Here is a 13,779-nt window from a genome sequence, read left to right on the forward strand (position 1 = left end):
TCATTTTTAGAAGTTTAAATTTAGAAATGAACAAGAATAATAACAGAAAGGGTAAAATATCTAAGAATAAACCTAAGACTATCTAAGAACAGAATATAAGATAAGATATCCAAGAATATCTAAGAATAAAACATGCAAAATCTCTATGAAGAAAATTCTAAAATACTATTTAAAGGACACAAAGACTTAATTCAATGGTAAGGTATATCTTATTCCTGGATAGCAAGAGTCATCATAATGATGTCTTTTGTCCTTAGGTTAAATTTATGAAAATAATAAAAATTTAAAAAATAATAAAAATAAGCAATAAATGAATAGCTGTGGAACTGGATAGAAGCTGATCCTAAAATTAACAGCCAGGAAATTTGTTAAAAAAAAGAATAAAAGGGGGTACTAGCCCTATCAGATATTTAAAAAATATTACAAAGATAAAATAAGTAAAATAGAATTGTCCAAGCAATATATAAACAGATGGATCAATGGAAAAGAAGAATCCAAAAAAGCAATCCAAATACATATGGAAATAAAGTAAGAAAAGGTAACATCTCAATAATGAGGCATGTGTTGGGACAACTGGGTAGCCATAGCTCTCACACCTTATACCAAGAAAAATTCCAGGTGGTTCAAATATTTATACAGCTTTAAGAAAAATAAGTGAAACTTCAAAAGTATCAGAATCAACCATGAGAGAATTCTGTTATAAATTTTTATGAACTTCTAATGAGGAAACAATTGTTATTCAAATCTCAGAAGCCATCAAAAGTTTGATATAGTTGATTCAAAAAATCTCGAAGTCAAAAGATGACAAAGCACGTACAAATATTCAAATATTTTTAACTCTTCTCACAACTGATACAAGAATGTGTCTACAAAAAGGCTATACAAAACAAGTAGGAAAACAACCAACCATACACAGAAAGATGGATAAAGGACATGAACAGACAAGTCAAAGGAAAAAAATCTTTTTCTTAAAATGTCTATTTATTTTTGAGAGAGAGAGAAAGACAATGTGCGAGTGGGGGAGGGACAGAGAGAGAGGGAGACACAGAATCCAAAGCAGACTCTAGGCTCTGAGCTGTCAGCACAAAGCCCAATGCAGGGCGTGAACACACAAGTGGTAAGATCATGACCTGAGCTGAAGTCAGATGCTCAACCAACTGAGCTACCCAGGCGCCCCAAGAATTAGATTCTTTAGGGGCACCTGGGTGGCTCATTCGGTTAAGTGTCTGACTTTGGCTTAAATCATAATCTCGCGGTTCGTGGGTTTGAGCCCCACATTGGGCTGTCTGCTGTCTGTGAACAGCTATCTTCAGATCTTCTGTCTACCTCTGTGCCCCTGCCCCACTTGTACTCTCTCAAAACTAAATGAACATTAAAAAAAAAATCTAATTCTTAAATAAAAAGATGTTCAAATAAACCCAACTAATAATATGCAATACACATTAGCATTTCTAGGTTTGGGGATTACATAAAAATATCAAGTAATCCTTTTTTTTTTAGTTTATTTCAGTGATATCTATACCCAACATGGGGCTCGAACTCATGACCCCAAGATCAAGAGTCAAATGCTCTACTGACTGAGCCAGTCAGATGCCCCTATAAATATCAACTAATTCTGTATACATTTATGCACTGTCTGAAGTTTTTATAATAAACACTTGCTACTTTTATAAATGTGTTAGTCTCATAAAAAACTATTTATAGAACATAATTTTCATTTATATGCACATGTATATGTGTGTTCCAAAATATTAACAGCAGTTATCCCTGGGGTAAAAATAATACGGGTAATTGTCTTCTTCCTCGTGATTTTCTGCATTTTCCAAATGCTACAAGTACGAAACTTTTTTTTAAGTGTATTTAAAAATAAATTACAAAATGGTTATACCAATAAGACTATTTTTTCACTTATCTGAAAAGCAAAGATAAAGTCTGATAATACTCTGTACTGAACAAGGTGCTCCTAAGACTGTTCTTTGGTACAACCTTCAGGGAGGGTTTATATAATATTGCTATGAGAAAAAATAACATTTGTCAAATTTAGACATGCACATAACCTGTGGCCCAGGAATTCTACTTCCAAAACTTGGTCTCATAGACACACCTACAAAAAATTATTCATTACATTACTATTAAGGTTAGAAACAATCTATATGTCATCAACAGGGGAAGGGTTAAATAAATGATGATCTATCCATTCATTATGCAGCCATAAAAAAAAAAAAAAAAAAATGAAGGGGCTCCTGGGTGGCTCAGTCAGTTAAGCGTCCAACTTCGGCTCAGGCCATGATCTCACAGCTCATGGGTTTGAGCCCTGCATCGGGCTCACTGCTGTAAGCCTGTCAGTGCAGAACCTGCTTCGGATCCTCTGTCCTCCTCTCTCTCTGTGCCCCTCCCCCACCTGTACTCTCTCTCAAAAAATAAAACATTAAAAAAAATGAAAAAGCTTTTTTATGTTTGAAAATGGAATAGTCTTCAACTATTGTTAAATGAGAAGATACTGAAAATACTACATATAAAACAACATTTGTGTTTAAAAAAAAAAAAGATAGTTGCACAGCAATGTGAATGTACTCAATGCCAATTTACCTAATGCCACATACACTTAAATATGGTTTAAAATGGTAAATTTTGTTATTTTACACCAAAAAAAAGGGGAAAAAATGTAGAGAATATATTTGTTATTGCTTGATTAGTCACAGAGTGTTTCCAGAATGCTACATGAGAAGTTGATAAGGGCTGCTTTGAGGGAAGGAGAAGTGGGGGGTCAGATTTCCTCTGTATATCTATGTATATACCTTTTGGACTTTGAACTATGTGAATGCATCAGCCAGCAACAAATAAACAACATAAATTTTAAAACAAACAAAGCTTTTAAAATGGGCTTCTGTTTAAAACTGCTACACAATTTTTACTGGGTTTGGCACATAACCTAACAAATATTATTAGTCTAGGGCAAACTACTGCCCAGAGGCTAAATTCAGTTCAAGTCCTGTTTTTGTAAATAAAGTCTCATATGAACACAGCCATGTTCATTCATTACATAATGCCTACGCATGATTGAGGCAGAGCTGAGTAGTTGCAACAAAGACCACATGGCCCTCAAAGCCTACAAAATTTATCACCTAGCCCTTTAAGAAAAAGTTTGCCCAAACCTGCCCTAAAGCAATTAAAATAATTTGAGTATCAAATGGATTTCCTGATGTTCATTTTTTATGTGGCACAAAGATTTCTCAAATATTCATGATTATTAAACTCCCAATGATATAAATTATTAGCACTGGCAAATAAAATCTAATACCAATAAAGTAATTAAAATGATTAGAGAAAATTATTCCTTTAAAGTAAGGCATGCCTCTTCTACATAACTAACTCTAAATGTATTCTAGGGTGGTGCAAATTATCAATGTAAGTTAAAAATTTATTTAAAAAATAATTATTGCATCTTCCTAGGTGATGAACACATGTAAATGAATACATTTATGAAGTTTAAATTATATTTGTTCCAGTTAGCTCCTTCCTAATGTATGCCTTTTGCTAAACTTACTGAGTGGAAAAGGTATATTGCTCATGACAGGAAGTCAAAACTGTCCTTCTATGCCATAAAACCAGCTGGACAGCAAGCAGACAGCACAGAAAAGTCTTCCACAGCAAAATCCAAGGTGTTCCGAAGTGAGCTCATCATCACAATACCAGACAGGAAGTCACAAGCATTGAGCTGAGCTGAGCTGAGCTGAGCTAGGAGATGACCATGCAGAGCCTAGGAAGTTGGAGATGGAAGTCACTTCCAGACTCTGCCTTGTAACAGCTGGCATGGCCTCAACAGCTCCAAACCTAAGTAAGTTTCTTCCTTTAGCACATAATGACACACAAAGTTCTCCCCCTGCCCAAACCCCCTCTAATCCTTGCTACTTATAGGAAAATCAATGGAAAAAGTACAGTGAATCAGAAGCAGGTCTCTTATACTGATTAACTAGAATAGTCTTGCCAGGAAGACCCTTCATTATTCACCCACTAAAGATTCCTATGGACAAATGAAGACCACAACCAGGCTTCCAAAGCCCAGAACTGAGCACACGCCCACAGAGTAAAGATAAAAACTAACAATCAGCATCCTTTTTTTTTTTTAATTTTTTTTAATGTTTGTTTATTTTTGAAGGAGAGAGTGAGTGAGAGAGAGAGACAGAGCATGAGTGGGGGAGGAGCAGAGAGAGGGGGAGACACAGAATCCAAAGTGGGCTCCAGGCTCTGAGCTGTCAGCACAGAGCTCGACGTGGGGCTTGAACTCATGAGCTGGTGAGATCATGACCTGAGCCGAAGTCAGACGCTTAACCAACTGAGCCACCTAGGTTCCCCAATCAACATCCTTTTATTATTTTTTTTTAATTTATTTTTTTTTAACGTTTATTTATTTTTGAGACAGAGAGAGACAGAGCATGAACAGGGGAGGGGCAGAGAGAGGGAGACACAAAATCTGAAACAGGCTCCAGGCTCTAAGCTGTCAGTCAGCACAGAGCCCGACGCGGGGCTCGAACTCACGGACCGTGAGATCATGACCTGAGCCGAAGTAGGACGCTTAACCGACCGAGCCACCCAGGCGCCCCTCAACATCCTTTTAAAAACCAAACTTAAAAAAATATTCTACTAAAACAATAGTTTCCATGTTGTATTAGTTTTCAAGTTCTAGTCTACTGAGCTTCTGCAAATGGGTGTCTTTTTAAAAATAGGTCTATTTGGGGCGCCTGGGTGGCTCAGTCGGTTAAGCGTTGGACTTCAGCTCAGGTCATGATCTCGCGGTCCGCGAGTTTGAGCCCCATGTCCGGCTCTGGGCTGATGGCTCAGAGCCTGGAGCCTGCTTCCAATTCTGTGTCTCCCTCTCTCTCTGCCCCTCCCCCATTCATGCTGTGTCTCTCTCTGTCTCAAAAATAAATAAATGTTAAAAAAAAAATTAAAAAAAAAAATAGGTCTATTTTTCAAAACTAAAACAAAAAATGCACATTCAAATGTATTCCAAACTTAAAGTCAAGACTAAGACAACACAACCCACCAGTACATATAATTCTGTACTGCTAGGCTCGCTCACTATTGTGCTATACTCGGAACAAAGCTTTCCCTCCCATCTCTGTTTAACCAAAATGACCACACAGCCTGCTGTTTAGGAAGAGTCACCTATACAAATGGCCATGTCACAAAAAGAGAAAACCTACTGAATCACTGAAATGCTCCAAGTTGGCAACTGTCACTCAGAACCCTGATGGCATAGGAGACTTCATAGGGAAAAGCATGCTATTAAAAAAAAAAAAAGGAAAAGCATGACATTCACATTTCTGAACTCAAAAGTGAAGATGACTTATTCTGAATTTTCAAAACTACTGCATTTAACTTGTTAGACATTTTGTGATTCTATGAAAGAATTCATAGGAAAAGGGGTTCTGATGTTGAAAAGGTCTGAAAACCACTGACCTGAGGCTTACTAAAGGTCATAAATACAAGGTACTATTTGAAACCATTCATGTACTCTGAATTCCCAGAGATTACCATGAAGGCTATTCAAAAACAAATACCAAAGAATCCTAACCAATATAACCATGACTTACTTTAAAAACTCAGGTTCCATGGACAGTCCAGGCAGCTGCCAAGACACGCAGGGTATTTATAACAGCCTTTAGAGTCAGCCAGACAGCAGCCACCTTCACCAGAACTGTCATTAAGAGCAAGAGAAGGGCCAGAGGCAAGCAGGTTCTGGCCAGTGATGGTCTCCCCAAGCAGCGGAGGAGGCCTACCCCATAGGCAAATCCAGGGATGGAGATGACAGATACAAATGTTAGGAAAATAAAGAATAAGAAACAGACAAGTTATAAAACTGGCCTCCATTTCTTTAGGCCACACAGAAATTTTATATCAGAGAGAAAGTAAGGGACCATAGGAAGATTCAGCTGCCACTCCAGAGATTTGGATCCCTGTTATTCAACTCCTTACTGTGTGACCACAGGCAAGCCTCTTCCCGTTGGTGGGTCCCAGCTGCCCCAAGCAGAGCAGGAGACTTTCAGACTCAGTGGTATCTCAAGTCTTCTCTTAGTCTACTAATGGGCTATTTACACCAGTCTGAGATTCAGAGGAAGCTGCACTACAAAGTAAAGCTCAAGTGCTTCTGCTATTACTGCCTATCTGGCTGAGGCTTCTAACATGACCTATTGTGTTTATTGGCCTCAAACTGCAGTCGCTCAAAATTCCCTCTAAGGACTAGTTTGTGTTTCTCAACGTCTGTCTCCTGGAAGCTCTACCTACCTGAATCATGAAGTCATTTTCTTCCTGAACCTCACAGATGCAGCGGACCACTTCAAAATCATAGCGGTCGTCCCCATCGAGTTCCTCGTCTGGGTTGGTAGTCACATCAACATCTTGGCCATACTCCTCGTCACTCCAAAGAAAGCTCTCAGAAGAGGACTCACTCAGATTATCCTCCTCTGAGAGGAAAAGGAAAACAACAGTCACTATTTTAAATTATAGTTATAATCTTTCTAAAAACCTAGGATGTCAAGAGTGGAAATGACCTTACAGCCCCACTCCTCTATGAACTTTCACAGAACTCAGAAATGGGAACTCCAATCTATTCCTTGGGCCTGTCATCTAATGACAGCCTAAATGATGTATGCTACCTGGCAATGAACTGAACTCCATTTCCTCATTTTACTGAGTGAGGCCCAAGGTGAGTGGCTACTCAAGGTCACAGAGCACAACAGCAGAGAAGGTCCAACTCCCCATCAACTACACAGATCATCCTAATGACTCAAATATGTTCCTCCATCTCATCCCATCCAGCCAGGAACTGACTTACCATCAAGTCTATATCCAGATCCACCTTAAAAACTCTGTAGACAGTGGGAAATGAAGTGGGTAGATTCCAGGGATGATCAGAACTAGAATCACTAGATCTTGGTGCCTCATAAGTTATAATTACAGCTAACCTTTACTGACCACTTATTTTGTACCAGATACTATTCGAAGTAGTTTCCATATACTTATTAATCCCTTCCAAACTCACAATCACCCTCTAAATTGCTACAGAAGAGGAGGTTTCAAGGTTGACTCAGATTTCCACAAGCAACCAGGTTAAATGCAGAGTCCATCAATAAGAAATGAAGGATTGAGAAGGGCAAGTGTGCAAGAGGATGGGGTATAATGGATTTGGTTACAGACACACTGGAATGGCATTCAACCAAGACCAAAGTAGACCAAAGTTAGAGAAAAGGGAAGTTTAGGAAAGGCACAGCTAATAGCCTTTCTTTTATTTGATGTAGTTTTTTATTTTGAAAATATAACCCACTGTACTTGCAGAGGACCTGGGAAGTAAGTTACAGTGTCAATATAAATCCAGCCTTCTCAGACTATGGTCCTATTCAAATGATGAAGCCAGCAGACAGCCTCCTTACCAGTTACTTTCACTTTCCCTTTATGGTTTCCAGATTCTGAGCTATGGAGCTGCGGGCTCATATGGACCCCAGGCTTATGTGAGGACCCACACCTGGTGACAGCAAATGCCTTGGGTGGAGAAGGTTCCTGAGATGTATCACTGATTTCCTCACTGCAAGGGCATTCTGAAAGAACAGGATCAGGAAGGAATTAGTACCCCAACACATCATCAAGGCATTCCAGAATCAATCCCATCCAACCAACAGCACTGCTGTTCAAACAACTCAAAGTCTGAGGAGCAAGTAAACAACAAAGGGGTGTGGAGGATAGATTTAGGGATTAATACTTCCAGCTACCTTGAAAAACCTCAAAACCAAAAGCTTCCTCTTCACCATCACCCTTCTCCCTCTTTTCCTGATAAGACTGGTTTTCTAAGTCAGAAGATAACACTGAGAATAAAACATGGCATCCCTTTAGCTCCCAAGGTTGGAACCCTGATTTTCTTAATCAACATTTTTGTGGGAGCGAGACACACAATTTTCAAGAAGTAATCCTTTCTTGGGGCGCCTGGGTGGCGCAGTCGGTTGAGCGTCCGACTTCAGCCAGGTCACGATCTCGCGGTCCGTGAGTTCGAGCCCCACGTCAGGCTCTGGGCTGATGGCTCAGAGCCTGGAGCCTGTTTCCGATTCTGTGTCTCCCTCTCTCTCTGCCCCTCCCCCGTTCATGCTCTGTCTCTCTCTGTCCCAAAAATAAATAAACGTTGAAAAAAAAAAAATTTAAAAAAAAAAAAAAAGAAGTAATCCTTTCTTGAAAGATTTAGAGGTATGTGTTTAAGAGTTGTGTATGTAAGGGGTGCCTGCCTGGCTTAGTCGCTAGAACCTGTGATTCTTGATCTCGGGGTTGTGAGTTCAAGCCCCATGTTGTGCTGGGTATAGAGATTATTTAAACAAAAACAAAAACAAAACAAATTTTAAAAGGGGGGCCTGGCTGGTTGAGTCAGTGGAGCATGCGACTCAATCTCAGAATCATGAGTTCAAGCCCCATGTTAGGTGTAGATTACTTAAAAACAAAATCTTTATGGGCACCTAGTTGATTCAATTGGTTAAGTGTCCAACTTCGGCTCAGGTCATGATCTCACGGCTTGTGAGTTCAAGCCCTGAGCAGGGCTCTGTGCTGACCGGTCAGAGCCTGGAGCCCGCTTTGGATTCTGTGTCTCCCTTTCTCTGCCCTTCCCTGACTTGGGCTCTCTCTTTCTCAAAAATAAATAAACATTAGGGGCGCCTGGGTGGCTCAGTCGGTTAAGCGGCCGACTTCGGCTCAGGTCATGATCTCACGGCCTGTGAGTTCAAGCCCCGCGTCCGGCTCTGTGCTGACAACTCAGAGCCTAGAGCCTGTTTCAGATTCTGTGTCTCCGTCTCTCTCTCTGACCCTCCCCTGTTCGTGCTCTGTCTCTCTCTGTCTCAAAAATAAATAAACGTTAAAAAAAAATTAAAAAAATAAATAAATAAACATTAAAAAATAAATAAAAATAAATAAAATCTTTAAGGGTGCATGGCTGGCTCAGTTGGTGAAGCATGCAAATCTTGATCTCAGGATCATGAGTTCATGCCCTGCATTGGGCATGGAGCCTACTTAAAAAATAAAAATAAAATAAAATAAAATCTTTAAAAAACAACAAAAAAGTTGCGTATGCAAATAGCCATTAATCTGCATATCCTCTCCTATTATAATGCTTTCATGTGCACTATCCTATGACAGGGCACGGTGGCCAACGCAGCCAAGAAAGAAGGCCTTCCTAAATGTCAATGTGGCCTTGTAACACCCAGGTTGAGCAGACTCCTGCCCTGCCAGGGTCCATGCTAAGCTGATCCCACAAGCTCCAGTAAAGGCCCACTGGCCCCTCCTCTCCTCAGTGCAGGCTCAGAGGCCAGGAATGGGGAGAAAGTAACCCCTCCTAATCCCATGGTAGGAAACCCAAGTGAAGGGGAAAATTACCAGGTTTGGTTTTCTTTTTCTTTTTCTTTTTTTTCTTTGGCTTCACTCTCACAAATTCTTTGAATTTCTTCTCTTTATTCTTTTCCTTGTCTTTTGCAGCTGGAATTAAATACAAGTATTGGCTTAACATTTTGTTTTTAACACTGAGATGTTTATTCTCAAGTGTATGTCCAATGTGAAGAATTAAAATTGGCAACAAAACAGAGTTCTGGATCTGGTTCTGCCTAGGTCACCTTCCAACCCCTCAAGGCTCTAGAAACCCTTCTCCCATCATCTAGCCTTTAGATCAATGGTGGGCAAACTCTGGCCCATTGCCTGTTATTTTAAGTTTTATTGAAACACACTATGCTCATTTGTTGATGAGCATTTGTTGATGATGGGTGCTTTCATGCTTCTACAGCAGAGGTAAAGAGTGAAGATGGAGACTTTATGGCTCTCAATGCTGAAAATATTTATCTGGCCCTTGACAGATTAAGTTTGCCAACCCTACTTAGATTACGGATCCTCAGTGGCTACATATGCAATCACCGGGAGAGGTTTTTAAAAAATGAATGCTCAGGAATGCCAGGGTGGCTCAGTTGGTTAAGCATCCAACTCTTGATTTCAGTTTAGGTCATGATCTCACGGTTCATGGGTTTGAGCTCCAAGTGGGGATTCTCTCTCTCTGCCCCTCCCCTGCTCGCACTCATGCATGTGCACTTTCCCTCTCTCAGGATAAACAAACTTAAAAAAAAAAAAAAAAGTGAAAGCCCAGGTCCCACCCCCAGAGATTCAGATTTAATTAGCTTGAGGCATGACCAGCGTGTCAGGAATTTGTTCTTTCTTTCTTTCTTTTTTTTTTTTTTTAATAATTGCAGTACAATTCACATAACATGAAATAACCCATTTAAAAATGAACAATTCACAGGGCACCTGGGTGGCTCAGTCAGTTAAGCGTCCAACTTCAGCTCAGGTCATGATCTCATGGGTTTGTGAGTTCAAGCTCCACATGGGGCTTGCAGCTGTCAGTTCAGAACCCGGTTCACATCCTCTGTCCTCCACCCTATCCCTCTCCCCTGCTTGTGTGAACTCGCTCTCTCAAAAATAAACAAACATTTTTTAAAATCTTAGGAAAAAAATGAAAAATTTGCACCTTCCAAATACCACAACTTCATTCTCTGCTAATCTTCACAGTAAGTAAACTCAAGTCATCAACACTCCCTTGTCCAAACTTCTCACTTCACAATTTTTCCTAACTCCATTCTAAAAACTTCCCACCTACCACTCTACTGAGACTGTTTTCAGTTTTCAAAGTTAACAACAGCCTTACTATTGCAAAAATCCAGTTGTTTAGCTTATCCAATGTATAAGCTAATAATTGATCACGCCTTACTCTGTAGATATTAAGAAGTGTTTAAGCACACATATTCTGTGACCTAACCACTCTACCCCTAGATATTTACTCAAGAGAAGGGATAATGTGTCCATACTAAGACTTGTACATGAAAGCCCACTGAAGCTGTAGTTGTAATCCCCTAAAGTGGAAACTACCCAAACCTCCATCAGCAGGTGAATGAATCATTTGTGCTGTGTCCATACAATGGAATACTTATCAGCAGGTTCATCTAGCTCTTCAGCACCATGTCAGCACCGCAACCCAGGCCTCTCTCCCAAAGGGGCACCCAAGAATCATCAGAGAGGATAGCAGGCTGTCGTACTAGCTGTTAAGCCTGGGCTCTCCAGGCAGAAGTTAATCTACTGGCTAAAGAACACAGGAATTAAGGGTCTCTAAGTTCCCTCCTTGTTAAAATACTCTGCAACTGAGAAACTAAGTTCAACAAACAAGAACTTTAGAAAAGACCTTAAATCTAATTTACAAAAATACAATTTAAGATTAAGAAACCAAGGCCCAGGGGCACCTGGATGGCTCAGTTGGTTAAGCCTCCGACTTCAGCTCAGGTCATGATCTCACAGTTTGTGAGTTTGGTTTGTGAGTTTGAGCCCTGCATCGGGCTCTGCGCTGACAGCTCAGAGCCTGGAGCCTGCTTCAAATTCTGTGTCTCCCTCAGTCTCTGCTCCTCCCCCACTCATGCTCTGTCTCTTTCTCAAAAATAAATAAACATTTAAAAAATAAAAAATAGGGGTGCCTGGGTGGCTCAGTCAGTTAAGCGGCCAACTTCGGCCCAGGTCATGATCTCGCGGTCCGTGAGTTCGAGCCCCGCGTCAGGCTCTGTGCTGACAGCTCAGAGCCTGGAGTCTGTTTCAGATTCTGTGTCTCCCTCTCTCTGACCCTCCCCCGTTCATGCCTTGTCTCTCTCTGTCTCAAAAATAAATAAACGTTAAAAAAAATTTTTTTTAATAAATAAAAATAAATAAATAAATAAATAAATAAATAAATAAAAAGAAGAAGAAACCAAAGCCCAGAGAAATAAGTTGACTTGGCCAAGTTGATACAGTTGATTAGCAAAACGTAGTCAAATGCCTCCCAAATTTTATAAAAGCTATCAACAATATTTACTTTCCTCTGATCCTGGGAACATTCCTCCTCAGATATAAACACATAACTCATTTTTGCAGATCCTCTTGGCTATAACTACATTATTAGTCATGGCTTAAATCCATTTACTCAACAAATATTTGAGCATCTAGTATGCTCCAGGTGGTATTCTAGGGAGGAGGAATACAACAATGAACAACAACAAAAAAGACAAAACCTCTACCCTCACAGAGCTATACTTAGTGGGTGGCAGCAGAAAACAAGTAAGTTATATAGTATTTTAGAAGATGATCAGTGCTATGGAAAAAATAAAGGAGGGAAGGGGAATAGTAGAGATGAGAGAAGAGGAGATTTGCAATTTTAATAGTATGTAATCAGAGATCGCCTCACTGAGAAAAGGATATCTGAGCACAGACTTGAAAGGAGAGCATGAAACATATGGAAATCTGGGGAGAAGACTTTTCCAGGCAGGGGGCCAGCAAGTGGATGACTCAAAGGGTTGGCTTTCGGTGTTGAAGAAACAGGCACAGGGACTACTTCCTAAGTCTTTTTAATACAGCCAGCATTACTCTAATCAGACAAAGACATTACGAGAAAGGAAAACTGCAGACCAGTATCTCTCATGAACCCAGATGCAAAAATACTGGCAAACTGAACCCACCAATGTATGAAAAAATGATATACTATGACCAAGTGGAATTTATTCCAGGTACACAAGGCTGGCTCAACATTCAAAAATCAATTAATGTAATCCACTATACCAGGCTAAAGAATAAAAATCCTGTCACAAAGATGCAGAAAAAGCATTTGACAAAATCCAACACTCCTCATGATAAAAACCCTCAGAAAATTAAGAAGAGGGAATCTTCCTTAACAAAGGACATCTACAAAAAGTCTATGGCTAACTTTATGTTTAATGGTAAGAACTGAATGCTTTCTCCTTAAGATCAGGAACAAGGCAAGGATGTCCTCTCTCAACATTTCCATTCAGCATTGTGCTAGACATCCTAAGTAGTACAATAAGATAAGAAAATATTACACAGGTTGGAAAAGAAGAAATAAAACTATCTTTGTTTGCATAGACATGACTATGTAGAAAATCTCAAAGAACTGACCAAGAACAAAAAACAAAAAACAAAAACGCTGGAACTAATAGTGATTATAGCAAGGTCGTAAAGAAACCAGGTTAATATACAAAAGCCCACTGCTTTCTCATATGTTAGCAATGAACAATTGGAATTTGATGTCAATAAATAGCAAGGAAGCTTGTATGTCTTCACTGGAAGTGAAATTAGAATTAGGTTGAGGGAAAGAAGATGATGTGGCTAGAAGCAGATTGTATAAGGCCTTATAAAAAAGTTAGCCACTGGAAACATCTGAGCAAAGGTGTGATTTAAGCTGATGTATCTTCACCCACACACATATAGAAACTGTTGCCCGATCCAGTTTTTTATTTGTAAATTCAAGTTTTAATGACCTCCAAACTAAAGTAACTATAACCATTAATTTATTGGAAAGCTAACAGCATTAATCCCATCAGTAGCAGAAGCAGCTGAAGAGGAGACCACCTTGGTCCTGCATCCTCGAGAAAGATCTGAATATAGGGTATAAACTGCCAAATGCCAGGGCATACCCGGTTATCATCTAAGTATGGGAGTTCCTTTGGGCTTCTCTAACAACAGTATTTTCTCATTTCACATTTCATAAAACAGAATCACATCCTCTAGGGAACCCAATAAGCAATAAGAGAAGGATGGGGCACTTCATTCCATACCAGGGATTCCTGAAGTTCCCACGTTACTCAAACTCAGGTAATTCATGACTAACATTCCCAAAAAATGAAGACATAATGAACACTCTCACTGGCCTACCAACTGTGACATCACGTGATTAAT

General features: G+C 39.7%; 1 protein-coding gene across 7 annotated transcripts in view; it reads right to left on the bottom strand.

Annotated features, from left to right (window-relative positions):
- PHF20 (PHD finger protein 20) overlaps positions 1–13,779 on the bottom strand; it is a 170,320-nt gene that overhangs the window by 21,184 nt on the left and 135,357 nt on the right. For 6 of the 7 annotated variants that reach the window (XM_006929809.5, XM_006929808.5, XM_045053678.1 and 3 more), the window contains 3 exons: positions 9,409–9,507; positions 7,434–7,598; positions 6,289–6,467 (listed from right to left, as the gene is read on the bottom strand). In XM_006929809.5, the coding sequence (XP_006929871.1) occupies positions 6,289–6,467; positions 7,434–7,598; positions 9,409–9,507 (443 nt within the window). The remainder of the gene's footprint in view (positions 1–6,288; positions 6,468–7,433; positions 7,599–9,408; positions 9,508–13,779) is intronic. The other variant, XM_023251283.2, reaches the window with a different exon arrangement.

The sequence above is a fragment of the Felis catus genome, chromosome A3 (genome assembly GCF_018350175.1).
Source record: "Felis catus isolate Fca126 chromosome A3, F.catus_Fca126_mat1.0, whole genome shotgun sequence".
NCBI lineage: Eukaryota > Metazoa > Chordata > Mammalia > Carnivora > Felidae > Felis > Felis catus.